Raw genomic sequence first — 15731 nt, forward strand, 5'->3', positions numbered from 1 at the left:
ACCAAACAGATCAGGATTTGACTTCTGATTCTGCCTTTTCCTGTTTGTAAAATGTCCTGCAAGCTATTGAATTTCTTTGCATTTCCTCATATGTAAAATAAGGGTAATAATAAAGAATTGCAGAACTTTTGTACTGATTAGAAATAATATGTGTTAGCAGGTAGACATTGATGAAGTGCTGGTTATGTAACTAGATCATGAATTGCCAGGTGTGGAGGCTAATGGAGATTCCTATTTGACTGGGGCTATCACAGTCCGCCCAATTATCCCATGGTGATTACCATTACCACCGCTTATCATTCTCAAATCCTTTGAGTTGGATGATAAATTACACGATGGACTATTATAAGCCATGCTAAGGAGTTTGGACTTTGTGCCAAAGCTGGTAGGATGATACTGAGGGTGAAGAGTGTGCCCCAGGGTAGTACGGCTTCTGAAATTTTCACCAACCACAGGGAATGTCTGCATATGTAGTTACGTCTGCCTGTTTCAAGAGTAAACAGTGGTACAAACCTAGAAGAAAGAGACTCAAATGGTCTAAGGAAGCACTGAAAGATGAGTCTGGTGATGAAGGGAGACAAGTATGAAATGAGGCCACCATGGAGCTGAGCTTTGTACAGCTGCCTGCCTCTCTTCTGTTGCTGATTTGTTTGCTTTTTAAATTTCAGTACTGACAAGTATAAAACTGTTTGAATATTCCCAAGAATTCAGATTAAATTGGATTCACTAGCTAATACAGTGTTCTTATTAGGGACTGAATCATTCACTCTGAAACCATTATCTGATGCATTTCAGAAATAAACATTTAGTAGATGTGCCACTTTTCCTGTTTTTATTTGCTGGATGAATTTCAAACATCAAAAGGTCCTATTGCATGTGAAATAGAGGGCAGGATCATCCCTATGCACATAGGCAGACACGAAAGGGCATCCCCAGGTAAAGATTTAGACTTAGAGATGGTCTCACAGGCAGACATCAGCAAGTTACTCTTTTAGAATTTTCTGAAGCAGAGAATACCCTGTTTGCAAGGTGCGCATGTATCTACTTATGGAGAAGTAAAGAACCAGATCAGATTCCATTTTCTGTTTCAGTTGTTCTTTTTTTTTTTTTTTTTAATGAATGTCCAAATTGTAGGTTCTTTTTTTTTTTTTAATTTTATTTATTTATGGCTGTGTTGGGTCTTCGTTTCTGTGCGAGGGCTTTCTCTAGTTGTGGCAAGCGGGGTCCACTCTTCATCGCGGTGCACAGGCCTCTCACCATCGCGGCCTCTCTTGTTGTGGAGCACAGGCTCCAGACGCACAGGCTCAGTAATTGTGGCTCACGGGCCTAGTTGCTCCACGGCATGTGGGATCTTCCAAGACCAGGGCTCGAACCCGTGTCGCCTGCATTGGCAGGCAGATTCTCAACCACTGCGCCACCAGGGAAGCCCGTTTCAGTTGTTCTTAATCAGGGGATGTATCAGCATTACTCAGGGAGCTTTTCAAAAATTCACATGCTGGAGCACTGCACCAGACCTACTAAATTAGAATGGGTGGGTAGTGGGGCAATGAATCTTGAGCACCTTCCAGGTAAGTCTAACATGGACCCTGGGTTAAAACTGAATCCCCTAAGCCTGTGGTTCTTAAACTTTTGTGTGAACCAGGATGACTCAAAAGAATCAGTAAAACTCGGATTTTTGGGCCCTACTCTCAGAACTTTGGATGCAAATGTCTAGGGCAGAGCTTGAAGGTATGCGTTTCTATGAGGTTCCAAGTGATGCTGATGCCACTCTCCTGCCTGGATTTTGTGAACTCCTTCTCTAGCCTCTACTCTTCACCCCTATCCTCACTGCTTTAGTGCAGGAAGGCCTAATCATTTCTTACCTTGTCTGTTATTTTAGGTTCCCCTCTTGTGTCATTACCTCCTACCCCAACTGCTGCCAATGTGGTTTTTCTAAATAAAAATCTTACGGTGACTCAATACCTTAAAGTGTTCCAATGGCTCCCCACTTAATCAATCCAAACATCGTTTATGGAATGACACTCTGGTCTCTGCTACCATCCCAGCCTCACCTCTCACTCTTCGGCCGTGCTCTGATGCTTGCCTTCTCCAGAGGAGACCACACTCTTTCAGGTGGTGGTGTTTTCTTTACTGCTGCTGCAAAGCAGTTAGAAGCACAGGTTTCCAGAGTTCCTATTCAAACTTCTAAACTTTTACTTCCAGCTTGTGACCTTGGACAAGTTATTTTTTCACCTCTGTTTATTCCCATCTGTAAAGTAGAGTTCCTACCTCTTAGGATGATATGAAAATTAAGTAAGTTAATATATATATATATAAAGCATTTGGAACAGTGCCCAGCAAGTAGATGTTAGTTAGTTAAACATTAGCTGCGGTGGCACCATTTCGTTCAGGGCATTGCCCACTCATCCTTGCATACCAGTTTGCATGACACTTCCTTTGAGTAGACAGTCCTGTATTCTCTACATAAAGTGTTTCTTTCCTTGATCATTTATAGTATTTAATTCATGTTTCCATTTTTACACATTGTGGTTCTCCTTTCCATTCATCTATGACCTGTACAGAGTGGATTTTGTTGTTATTTTTTGATGATTTTGCTCTTCGAGAAAGCTACACTGTAAGCTACTAGCTACAGTGCTTAAGATGTTGGTTGAATCGTCACTTTGTTGAACAACAAACTGTTGACTGTAACCAATGGGCAATGGAATCTGTAGAACATGAGAATGATGGTTGTGAAACAAGAGAAAGCATGATGCCTGAAACAAGGTCACCAATGCCACATGGAAGAGAAGCTGGTAGACAGTTGCCCTCTTTTCTTTGTTTCTTTCAAAGCACATATTGGCCGTTTGCAATAAGAAGGAAAAGTCTGAATAAAGAGTTGAAGAATCAGGAATAGTTGATGTTTCTGTGTAGGAAATTAAAATAATTTAAAGAGATTTAGATAATTTTTGTTTTGAAGCATAGAATATACACAGTAATGTACAAAATCTAAGTGTTCATCTTGATAAATTTTCAACCAACACTCAGACTAAGACATAAACATTTCCCTCACCTCAAAAGCCTTCCTTATGGCCCTTACCAGTTATTCTAACCAAAAGGTATCCACTGTTGTTATTTCCACAACCAGTTTTGTCTCTTTTTGAATCATACATAAATGAAATTATACCACAGGTACTTTTGTGTTTGTTGTCTTTAGCTCATCATTTTGTCTAAGAGATCTAGCCATATTTTTGAGTGAAGCAACAGTTCATTTTTTTCATTGTTGTATATTTTCTGTTATTAGAATATACCATAATTTACTTATCCATTCTACTGTGATGTATGTTTGAGTCATTTCTAGTTTTTGACATTTACAAATAATGCTGCTGTGAATGTTCTTATAACAAGCCCAGTAGTCAAAGTGATTGGGCACAGGGTGATAGATAGACCCTAAGATAACCCTAATGATCTCTGCCTCATGGTATCCATGCCTTTGTGTAATATATCCTTTCCCCCACCCCTCAATCTCCCATAAGGATAAGACTTGTAACTTATTTTAACCAATATAATATGGCAAAGCTATGGATGTCACTCCTTTGATTAGGCTACCTTATGAGGCAAAGATGATGAGATATAACTCCTGTGGTTATGTCACACTATATAAGACTCTGTCTTCATAGACTGGAGCAAGAGGTACCACTTGGTGGCTTGATGAGCTGAGTAACCTTGTTGAGAAAGCCCCCTGGCAAGGAACTGTGGGTTCATACTTTCTTTTTGTTCTTTTGTCAGCTGTGATAATGCAGCTTTTGGGATAATCTGTACATTTCACCCAAATTATCACAATTATTGGTATAAACTTGCTTACACTATCTTCTTGTCTTTTTGACATCTGTAGCACCTGAAGTAATGGTGGCTTTTTTATCCCTGACCTTAATAATTTGTATTCTCTCCCCCACTCTTCCACCCACCTCCCCACCCTGACACAGTATTGTTAGATGTCTAAATTTCAATTAATTCTCAAAGGCTTTGTTGATGTTCTCAATTTTATGTCTGCTTTCTATTATTGGTTTCTGTTCATATTTTTATTTCCTTTCTTGTCTGTTAGATTCAATTTGCTATTTTTTTCATACCTTCTTCAGATAAAAGCTCAAATTATTCTTTTCTAATACATGTACATAATGCTATAAATTTTCTGCTAAGCACTGCTTTACCTGCATTCTACAAATTTTAGTATATTATTATTTCACAAACATTTTACTTTCCATTGTATTGCTCATTGACTAAAGTGCAATTTAGATGTATATTGCATGATTTCTAAATATTTGGGATTTTTAAATTAAAATTTGTTACCATTTTTGGCTTAAGATTACTGTGCTCTGTGATGTATTCTTTATGATTTCAGTTTTTCAAAATTTGTTGAGATTTATTTAATGATACAGCATATGGTCTATTTTCATATACATTCCATGAGCTTTTGGAAAAGACTCTGTCTCTGCAGCTCTTAACTGTAGTGTTGTGGCTAATTAGTTTATATTTATCAATCAAGTTGTTCAAATAGTCTATATCCTTACCAATTTATTTTTTATCAGTTTTTCTCTTCATTGCTGAAAAGGGTATGCTAATAACTCCAAAAATAATTGTAGGTTGGCCTATTGTTTCTTCTAGTTGTTTCATTTTTTTAATTAAAATTTCTTCCCTAAAAGTCTAGTTTTTTGTTATTGATATACTATTTACATTGCCTATACACTTTTCCATTCTATTTACTTTCAAACTTACTGTGTCCTTATGTTTAAGGTGTGTTTCCTGTAAAGAGCACATAGTTCAGTTTTATTTTTTATCTTGAATATTGTAGTCCTTTAAGTGGAATATTTAGTCTATTATGTTAATAAAATTACTAATATAATTGGGTTAAAATCTATAACATTTCTATTGTTTTTGTTTGTTTTTTACTCACCAGTTCTTTGTTCCTTTCTTTTTTCTTGATTTTTGTATTTTTCAAATACTTGAAAAATTTCAAATTTCCCTTCTCTATCAGTGTGCACTTATACATAGTGTTATTACTGTTTTAGTGGTTAGCCTAGAGATTGCACATATATTTTTGACCGATTAGATCCACCTTAAATATGTCCTATTACCAACTGCCAGAAAAATGCAAAGGCTAGAACACTTAAACTCCAATTATCCTTTACTGTCTTTGTACTGTTGCTGTCATGCATTTTTATACAAAATATAATTTAGACCCTGCAAATCATTATTATGATGGTTTATGCAGTCATTACTCATTTTCTGCCAGTGTGTTTAGCCTTTTCTCTCTTTATTCCTTTTTACATTATTGTGCTTTTGTTTGGAACCATTTTTTTCCTGCCTGAAAAACTCCCCTTCAGTGTTCTTGCTAGTGATAAATGATTAACTTCCTGAAAACATCTTAATCTTAACCTTCATTTTTGAGGGATATTTTTATAAATGTAAAATTCTAGGTTGAGAAGTTAAGTGCTTTTCTTTAAGAACTTTAAAGAGATCTTTCCATTATAGTTGGAATTCTGTTATTTCTAAGGAAGAATTAGCTGTCAGTCTTATTGTCGCTCTTTCAATACGAATTTTATATCTTATATATCTCTCCAAAGAGAGCTGAATAATTCATTGTTGGTTAATTTGATTCCACGTTTTTATTGGAAAAAATTAAACTAGTGCTTTTTCAATACTATGTCGAATTTACTGGACCATGCACAAAACCGGACTATACACTGAACTGCAAATCAGTAGATCTGGTTCTAATTTTTGCTACCATTAACTGGTAGCAAATAATGTCCTTGGTTTTCCCATTTGTAAAATGAAATTGTTGGACTGTATGAAAAGACCTCTTTCTCTGTCAACTTTTTATGATTTTGGTCAAAATTGCTCTTCCAAGTAAGAGAAGGAAAAATGCAAAGAAAAAATTTAAATGTCATTATTATATATGTCTTATATATAGGTCTATGTAATTCTAACATCTCTTGGTTGTGTGTAACTGCCATTAGAGTACACAAAAATGTTATACATGAATAGAACATGTTTGATATTTCTATGTATTTTTATGAGTGCATTGAAACAATTATAGGTTAGTTTAATAGAGTTAATTAGGATTTTATGCACTTTGGAAAATTATTTTTCCTATTATTATTGAATGGACTTGGCAAAGAAAGCCATAAATTCACTATTCACTAATGCCAGTCCTTGTTAGGTCTCCTCAGACTGCTGTGCTTTGAAATATGAGTTTTAGTTTCAAGATGCTCTGGTTTCAAATTCTATGTAGCTATGTAGACTGAGAAAGATATTCACCCTCTCTTTACGTCAATTTTCTCAGTTGTAAAGTGTCCATAATAGTAACACTTGGGGTGCATGTGAGGATTCAGTGGAATGATTCAGATACAGCACTTTACATAGAGAACAGTTAATATATATTAAATTATCATCATTTTACTTCCTAGAAGCTAGGGTAGTAATGCAAGTGATGTTTGAAAAAGCTACCTTAGCTGATTTTGTATGCCCATCTCATCCTTGCAACTTCAATTCCTTTGAAATGGTTTTCATTATAAAAACCATAGGCTTATATATAGAATGAGATTGAATGGGTTACCACTGTCCAGAGAAAGAAATGTTTCTTCCTCATGAGGGTGAATTATGCTTTCTTTGCATTTATTTTAGTTATCTACTGCTGTGTAATAAAATACCACAAAACTTAGTGGCCCAAAGCAATAAACAATTTTTACCTTAAAACTTCTGTTGATCAGGAATCAGGGTGCAGGTTAGCTGAGTCCTATGACTTTGAGTTACTCATAAGGCTGCAACCAAAAAGTGTCATGTAAAACTGATAGCTAGTGGGAAGCAGCCACATAGCACAGGGAGATCAGCTCGGTGCTTTGTGACCACCTAGAGGGGTGGGATAGGGAGGGTGGGAGGGAGGGAAACACAAGAGGGAAGAGATATGGGGATATATGTATATGTATAGGTGATTCACTTTCTTATAAAGCAGAAACTAACACACTATTGTAAAGCAATTATACTCCAATAAAGATGTTAAGAAAAAAAAGGAAAAAAAGAAGGATAACAAGAAACTAGGAAGATGGAGGAAAGGTGAAGGGTGAACATGAGTGTGGGCTGGAAAGGAAGCAGTAATTTTCACCATGTACTTTTATGTATTATTTTGATTTTGAACTATATGAATATTCAAAAAGTATTCAATGTTTAAAAAATTCAGAAAACTATGGGCTTGTGCCTAGTTTTATTATTATACCTCTTTTTATTGGTGGTCCACACTATAATAAAAATATACAAAACATTAAAAAAAAAGTGTCAGCTGGGGCTACTGTCATTCCCACACTCAGGGTGGATCCCCGGTCCAAGCTCACTAACAAGGCTGTTGGCTAGACTCAAGCATTACTGACAGTTGGCCAGAGATATCAGTTCCTTGACATGTGAGCATCTCCATAAGGCTACTCACAACGTTTTGCTTCCCCCAGAGCAAGGGCAGAGAGAAAGAGGCCAAGAAAGATGGAAGTCAAAGTCTTTTGTTACCTAACCTTAGAAGGGACATCCCATCATTTTTACCATGTTCTATTCATTAGAAGGAAGTCACAAGGTTCAGTCCACACTCAAGGGTGGGGATTACACAAGATCATGGATATCAAGAAATGGGGATCCTTGGGGGACATCTTAGAAGCTGCCTACTACACTATTGGAATGAAATTCAGATCATTCAAAACGTTTAGTCCTCCATTTCAGCTTGGTAAGGGGAAGGAAAGTCACACCAAGTAACACCAAATGGAAATTGTTTTACATATATTTTCATGTAATGCTCATCAACTTTGTGTATTAAATATTTTTATCATATTGAAAATTATGGAAGAAAAAACGTATCCTTCCCCAAGTACCCTCCCCAGAAAAGCCCCAAAACCCTCTGTTTAACTCCAAAGCTTAACAGGTTATATGTCAATGAGATTATTATTTTAAAAAATAAACAAGTAACTTTTTTCTAGATAGCTTTAAATTTTAGAAAGAATGTAGTTCTCTAAGCTTCCCCAGGTTAGGAGGGTAGGACAGTATTTTGCCACACCTGGGCAATTCAACTTCACAGCAGCTCCCTATTAATCCAGGAAACAGAATTGTCTTTGAAAAACAGAAGAACTGATTAAAATTTCTGTCTCTTTGATTACTTACAACATCTGCTTTGTGCCCTAGGGTCCTCCTTTATCCTTAATCTGTCTAGAGTTTAAAGATTTCTTTCTGCACCTGTTATCAGATGAATCTGTGACTCTCATCAGAGAAGATGTTAATTTTTTCCACAGAAAAGCAAAGATACCTTTGCTCCTCAGAGGTAACTAACACTGAAAAAGGAGCACAGACATTCCTGTTCTTGTGTTCTCTATCTGTGTAAGGCAAATAGCGTAGGGAGTTTAGAATTCAGGCATACTTAATTCAAATTAGTCAAAGTATGCTTAATTATAAGTAACTGACATGCAGACAAATAAGGCCATTTAACAAAAATTTAACTGCTAAGCCTTGTACTTCGTTATGTTTAGGGACCCAAAAGAGCTGTTGAAAACAAATCAGTCTTTCTGGATGGATATTATCTTCTTATTTTGCAACTCCAAGAATGCTTTGGGTTATAGAAGTCTTGAAATCTATAAAACCCTTTCTAGAAAAATGTACATATTCACATGTATGTAAAATTTAATACATTTTGGAGGTTTCACAGACCCCTATTAGTCTATACATGGACTTCCAACTAAGAAACACTGCTGGGATAGAAAGTGGAAATTTATAAAATCAGGGCACGTTTGCTGGAAGAGCTGTGTATTTCAGGAGGGCTTTTGAAACTTCCCGGAGAGATCTCAAGTGCTCTCCTGCAAGGACAGTATTGTGGAATAAAGAAAGTATTTCTGTTGTAGTAGTTCTTAAGCTCTTGTATAAAAACAAATAACCTGAGAAACTTTCAAAATATGTGCACCTCTGGGCCCCACAACCAGTATTAATTCAGTAAATCCTAGGCGAGGCTCAAGAATTTGACTTAAAAGAAGGGCACAGGGGCTTCCCTGGTGGCGCAGTGGTTGAGAGTCCGCCTGCCAATGCAGGGGACACGGGTTCGTGCCCCGGTCCGGGAGGATCCCACATGCTGCGGAGCGGCTGGGCCCGTGAGCCATGGCTGCTGCGCCTGTGCGTCCGGAGCCTCTGCTCCGCAACGGGAGAGGCCACAATAGTGAGAGGCCTGCGTACCACAAAAAAAAAAAAAAAAAAAAAAGAAGGGCACAGGGCTTCCCTGGTGGCGCAGTGGTTGAGAGTCCGCCTGCTGATGCAGGGGACACGGGTTCGTGCCCCAGTCCGGGAAGAGCCCACATGCCGCGGAGCGGCTGGGCCTGTGAGCCACGGCCGCTGAGCCTGTGCATCCGGAGCTTGTGCTCTGCAACGGGAGAGGCCACAGCAGTGAGAGGCCCGCTGTACAGCAAAAAAAAAAAAAGGCACAGGAATTACTAACCAGGTGGTCCTTGAACAAGCTTGGAGAAAGGCCTTTGAGGAGCTGCCACTAAACCAAGTATCAGGGTCTCTGTCCCAGATGGATGAGCCTGGGAGCTGTGTGTCGCTGTGCCCTTCTCTCCCACAGGCTTTCTGGAGGGTTTCTATTTTGCATATGAAATATATCTCAGAAAAGTCCAGTGTAATTAGAAACGTAAAAAAGAGAACAAGTAAAAAATAACAAGCCTTGAGATCTGTTACCTAAAGGGCTTACTAATACTAGACTCTAGAATTAAAACAAATTACCTACCAATACCCAGGAAGACTTCCACCATGTAGCAGCAGTGAAATCTCTTGGGAGACTCGCCCAGGTGGTAAAAGTGTCAGGTGCACAAGCTTGCTTAGGATTCATCCTCAGGTTTAATAACGAGGAGTGAGTAAAGGGGCCAAGAGTGGGGCTAGGAAAAATTACTCCTCTTGGAATGAATGGCGGGGGAAAAGTGTTCCACCCAAGTGTTCCACCCTTGGTTCTGCCAGTGACTTGGCTTTTCACTGTGAATATTTTCATACATTTTGATAATTATAATGTTATTAATAATAACATGTTATATTTTTCCCTCTTAAGGATCTCACTTTAAAAAGACACTCAAATCAGAGTCTCTCTCTCTCCCTCTCTCTCTCACACACACACACACACAGAGACATATACACACAGTGCAGATATACAAGACAAAGTCAGGTTGGACTTACTATTTCCGTTAGGCATGGGGCATACTGCAGTGTACATACGTTTTATAAGAAGACTGTCATTTGGGGAAGGAATTTGGAGCTGGCTGGATTGCATTTAAAAGTACTACTTACTTGAAGAGCCAGGACAGCAAAAGTAAAAATGTGATTTCACAGCTAAGGCATACAGCTTTGAATAGTACTTGTTTTATTATTATTATTTAAATTCTTCATTCTTACATAGATTTTTATTACAGAAATGCCTTCTGAAAATATCTAAAATATTAGACTCATGTCTCTCAGGAACACTCATCAAGAGTGACCATAACTGTGCTTGACAGGAGAGGTGACAACACTCAGTTAACAAACCATTTGAAATTAGGTGTGGGTTTCTGTATAATTCTGATCTTGAACACATGGGTGATTTTGAGTGCCCTTATCCCATCTCTGGACCTCAGTTTTTCATATGTTATGTTATTAGGTAGAATACACTTAATACTTTTTAGGTATATGGCTTTTAGACAAAATCATAGCAAGTTGATTTTATAGACATAAGGATCTCCAGACTCCTTGTTTGTCCTTTTCCAGTCTTTGCTGGCCAGTGTGGATCTCTGCAGGTCTGTATGGTGGTTGGGATTGGAGTGGACCCAACAAGGCAAATTGGCTACAATCCCAGAACAGCCAGATCCATTCAAGGATCAGTAATGTTCTTCAGAGTTTTTAGTCCTCCACTCCACACACATGCACAGATACACACACACACCACCCACACCACCCACGGAAAGAGATCGGTCACCCAGATTGTACCCTCAGAAATGTCACTAACCACTAACTAACAGATTTCCCATGATTCTATTACTTAATCTCTCTGAGTTTTTCTTTTCTGACGTATAAGTTCTAAATTGTCTCAAAGGCCCCTTCTAGTTTTGTGATCAAAGGTTTTTTCTGGGGCAGCCACCTCTGTTTTAAATTCCTGGGACCATCAAGACTTTCTAGAGAGAATTCCAAGAGTCTCCTGAATTAGGCACTTTCCCAGGATCCAGAGTGACTTGGATTTGACCCTCTTGGTAAAAATGCTAACATCCTTTTGGAGAATGCCACAGCTACACAGGTTTTGCCTTCCTTCCTGTATATTTTAATATGTCCCAGAGTTCTTATTGATCAAAGATTCCTAGTTGATCAGGTGGTCCTGGAAGCAGGGGGTTTGGAAAAACAGGTAACAGATGGATTGAGGTGTATAGGACATAGGAAATAGTGGTGGTAGAGGGTGAAGCACTGAGAGAACACAAACACTGGGACTAGGAAGTGTTTCAACTGCGTCACATCACCTGAGGGAATCTACCAAAGATGAGGGAGTCCCACCCCGACGTATTGAGCATAGTTGGAGGTAAAGTGGGGGCAATCTGCATTTTAAAAAAATTTGCAAAATGTATTTTATGCACATGGATATTTGAAAATTATCAGCCTAGAAGTTCAGCAACCAGAGAATTAAAATATTGGGGAGAAGGAAAAAGTACCAACGGGGATAAATAAATGGAGTATTAAATACATCAAGCAAAACATGGAAGGGGTGTCCTCCAGCTCTGCTTGTTTGGGACAGTTTTTTTTTTTTTAACATCTTTATTGGAGTATAATTGCTTTACAATGGTTTGTTAGTTTCTGCTTTATAAGAAAGTGAATCAGCTGTACATATACATATATCCCCATATCTCTTCCCTCTTGCGTCTCCCTCCCTCCCACCCTCCCTATCCCACCCCTCTAGGTGGTCACAAAGCACCGAGCTGATCTCCCTGTGCTATGTGGCTGCTTCCCACTAGCTATCGGTTTTACAGTTGGTAGTGTATATATGTCCATGCCACTCTCACTTTGTCCCAGCTTACCCTTCCCCCTCCCCCTCCAGGACCCATACTTTTTTCTACAGGACTCCTCTATCTAGTCAATCCTAGTGGCTAGTGTGGAAAACACCTCGTGGCCTATTTCATTGGTAACTGTATTTCCTTTTACACATTTATGCTTGTTTCCAAGTCCCTCTTTTCTGTGAGTTGGTAAAAATCCTGGCAGGGGAATAAAATCAGCACAGCTGTCTGTTAACTTCAGTAGGACAAGAATAGTTCCTAATTAAACTCTTATGTCTTTGATTTAAAACTCCATTTAATCAAATTATTCAGCAACTTAAGGCAGTTGTTGATTACAGGGAAAGTATACCTTGAATCTTTGTAAGTTATAACTCCCTTCCAGGCCTCATCAAGCTTCTCAAAAGGGATACAACATGTGCCTTCTTAAGGAGAGCTGAAAATCTTTCAACAGCTGATTCCTTCCTCCTTGGGGCTTGCTCTTTTTTTTTTTTTTTTTTGTGGTACGCGGGCCTCTCACTGTTGTGGCCTCTCCCGACGCACAGGCTCCGGACGCGCAGGCTCAGCGGCCATGGCTCATGGGCCCAGCCGCTCCGCGGCATGTGGGATCCTCCCAGACCGGGGCACGAACCTGTGTCCCCTGCATTGGCAGGTGGACTCTCAACCACTGCGCCACCAGGGAAGCCCGGGGCTCTTTCTTAAATGATGAAAGCGCTGGCTGAATTCCAGTTGTAGACTATCATTCTTGCCTCCTTTATTTCCAGCCTGAACTTCAGGGCCTGCAGTAACTGCTGAATGACTTGAGGATGGATATAAAGGCCACTGCCTCTAGGTTGCTAGGAAGCTAATAGTAGCGAGTAGGTGGGATGGGCCAGGGGTACCTGGTGGGGCTTCTATTAGTCTGGTTGGCAGTGAATCCTTTAGGGTCTGTTGCTCTTTGGGGTTTTCCTTCTTCAGGTTCTGTTCCCACCAAATGCATGATTAGAGTTAAGGAGGCCACTCCGGAGTCTTCTCATGTCCCTTCTCTTTCTTGGGCTTCTCCACAGACTTCTCTTCCTAAGTCTTCCTCCTCATGGTTGCCTGTTAAAATGCAGTGTCAAGAAGAGAAGATGGTGGTAGCTGTTCAGAGAGAGTGTTCAGGAAAGGAAAGATGGTGAACCCATCCCATATGAATCTCAGCCCAGTTGGCTGCTGTTACAACTATTTAGACTCAGTAAACAATGCAGCCATCTTTGAAGTTGGGCTCCATGAATAGCACAGTGCAGTACAGGTAAGACTCCTCACTGGGAGTTTGTCAAGATGCCATAGTTTGATTAAGAAACTAATAGGAGGGGTAATGCAGTACAGCAAGAAGCATAGAGTCCTTTTGTTTAAAAGATGTAGCTTTTTCTAGTTACTTCTAAGACTTATTTTGAGAGGTTGTCAAATTACCTCACTACCTTCACCTTATCACCTATCAAATCAACTTCTTTATGTTTACACAATGACGTAAAGTACATGAGTGACTTGAACTCATCTTGCTGCTGTCAGCATCATTTTAGGTGGTCTGAGTAATGTCCAGCTCCTATAACTTTAACCAAATGGTGGAGAATGTTGTGAATAATATTCAAGTTGCTTCATTTTTGTTTTCTACCCTTGAAAAATAGTCAATTATTATGATAGATCAAGCTATGAGAAGTCGTTTCTACAAGCTAAACAATCTAATTATGAGAATAAATTGCCCATAGAATAGAGTGAGAGATGCAATGTGCTAACAACTACTTTCTCTCTGCCTTTTGAGGTAAATCCTATTTTTCACCAAGTAATAGGTGAAGAAACTGAGGCTTAGAGAGTTTGAGTAATTTGATGCAATACAGTTGATAACTAGCAGTATTAGGATTAAAACCTAGATTTTTCTTAATTCATATCATTAACATTGATCTATGCCACAGTTATTTTTCATGAATCTCTGGAGAAACCAGTTTGGAATGTAAGTTTCATGTGGTGTTAACATATAGATACCAGCCGGCTATATATAAAGCTTCTTCAAAAGATGGTGGAAAATGCCACAAAAAGTATTGCTACAGTGTGTGAGCTCTCCTTCCAAGAAGTCATCCTGCTAAGGTGACAGATATTTGTCTGGTTCTATCTAGATGACTCCTGACACACTGGTATATGCCATAATTCTACACTACAATTCATTGCCTGCCAACAGTTCTGGTATCTGGAGAACTAATCCAACTGTCATTCCAATAAAATGTTCTTATACCAGGTGAGATGTCTCATAGTTGTTACTGCCCTATTATGACTCCCCCCTTCAACTCCCTCGGCTGGTTTACTATTAATGTCTCATTCAGGAGGAGGAGTGTGGGCAGCAAAGCCATTCAACCCACGTGGATTCCATTTAGTTCTACTCTGTCCTCTCAGCAGAGAATGAAATGCACCATGAGATGGATGACTGGTAGGTAGAGGCATGAGTAAATTAGAGGCTACTCCTCACCTCCAGTTGCTCTACAGGTGATATCTCAATACAGAATCTTGGAGTTCTGAGAGGAATTATACTAGCTTCCAACTTAGGGATGTTATTCACATTCAAGCGGATGTCCACACTGGGAGTCATACTGCTCTAAGGCTCTCCATTGATTCATATGTAGCCATGCGAACTCCAAACACAGAATCTACTCCTTGACATATCCTTATTGATTTTGTTTTTTTTGGCCGTGCGCGGGCCTCTCACTGCTGCGGCCTCTCCCGCCGCGGAGCACAGGCTCCAGACGTGCAGGCTCAGCGGCCATGGCTCACGGGCCTAGCCACTCCGCTCCGCACAAACCCGCGTCCCCCGCATCGGCAGGCGGACTCCCAACCACTGCACCACCAGGGAAGCCCCTCCTTATTGATTTTTCAGTGGGTAAGTTACATGAAGCTCCCTTGTCAATTCCCAGCTATAAAGTAATTCAGTAGCCAGTGCTCTTTAATTATGTAGCTGACTGGTGGATGGTCAATCAAAAGATGTTTTTACCTTCATCTTACCAAGGCTCAAACAAAATCTGGTGAGTTACATTTCTTGCTCTGTTATGGGTGATCTAGCATTAACATTCTAAATATGAGTCCAAGTCCACCTAAGTTTCAACTACAAATTATTCCCTAGCTCTATATTACGTGCCATCTGAAGACTACTGAAGCATTGGTTGACCCAGATTCTTCAAACAAGGCTTGCTCTTTTAGTAGATCATGAAAATTGTGGGTATAGTTGTTGGAGTATCTGTAGGTTTTGACCTGAATGTCAATGGCTCTAAATAACTTTAGGTGTAAACCACTATGACCATGTAGAGGCAAATTCAGTAAAAATACAGTTGTTAGGAAGAGATCAGTAGCCCTTTAAGGCCGAATAGAACAAGTTATATTTTTTCCCAGGTGTTAGGACAGGCAGGGAAAGAATGGCTATAACTTGTGACCATACATGTAAGTTAACTGCTTAACATCTGTATCAAGGAACTAAGCACTTTACAATTTTAATATGAGAGTTAGGTCTTTTTTATTATTAAAGGGGAGTAGTTAGCACCTATTAATAATGACTAAGACAATTGGCAAATTAGGTTTTCAATCAATGTCCATGTTTCTCAAATCATATTCTTTCCTAATTAAAGAACCTAGGAGAGTTCTCAACATTGGCTGCATGATAGAATTTTTACGAGCTTCCCAGGTCAT

General features: G+C 39.2%; 1 protein-coding gene across 1 annotated transcript; it reads left to right on the top strand.

The window, feature by feature from the left end:
• Positions 1-11538: 11538 nt before the first annotated feature.
• On the top strand, positions 11539-15258 carry LOC307058407 (zona pellucida sperm-binding protein 3-like; the record flags this gene model as incomplete). Its single annotated transcript, XM_079711857.1, has 3 exons — positions 11539-11578; positions 14558-14673; positions 15172-15258. 3 exons carry the CDS (start codon positions 11539-11541, stop codon positions 15256-15258), a joined length of 243 nt encoding a protein of 80 aa, XP_079567983.1.
• Between the last annotated feature and the right edge of the window lie 473 nt (positions 15259-15731).

The sequence above is a fragment of the Hyperoodon ampullatus genome (assembly GCF_949752795.1).
Source record: "Hyperoodon ampullatus genome assembly, chromosome: 9".
NCBI classification, from domain to species: domain Eukaryota; kingdom Metazoa; phylum Chordata; class Mammalia; order Artiodactyla; family Ziphiidae; genus Hyperoodon; species Hyperoodon ampullatus.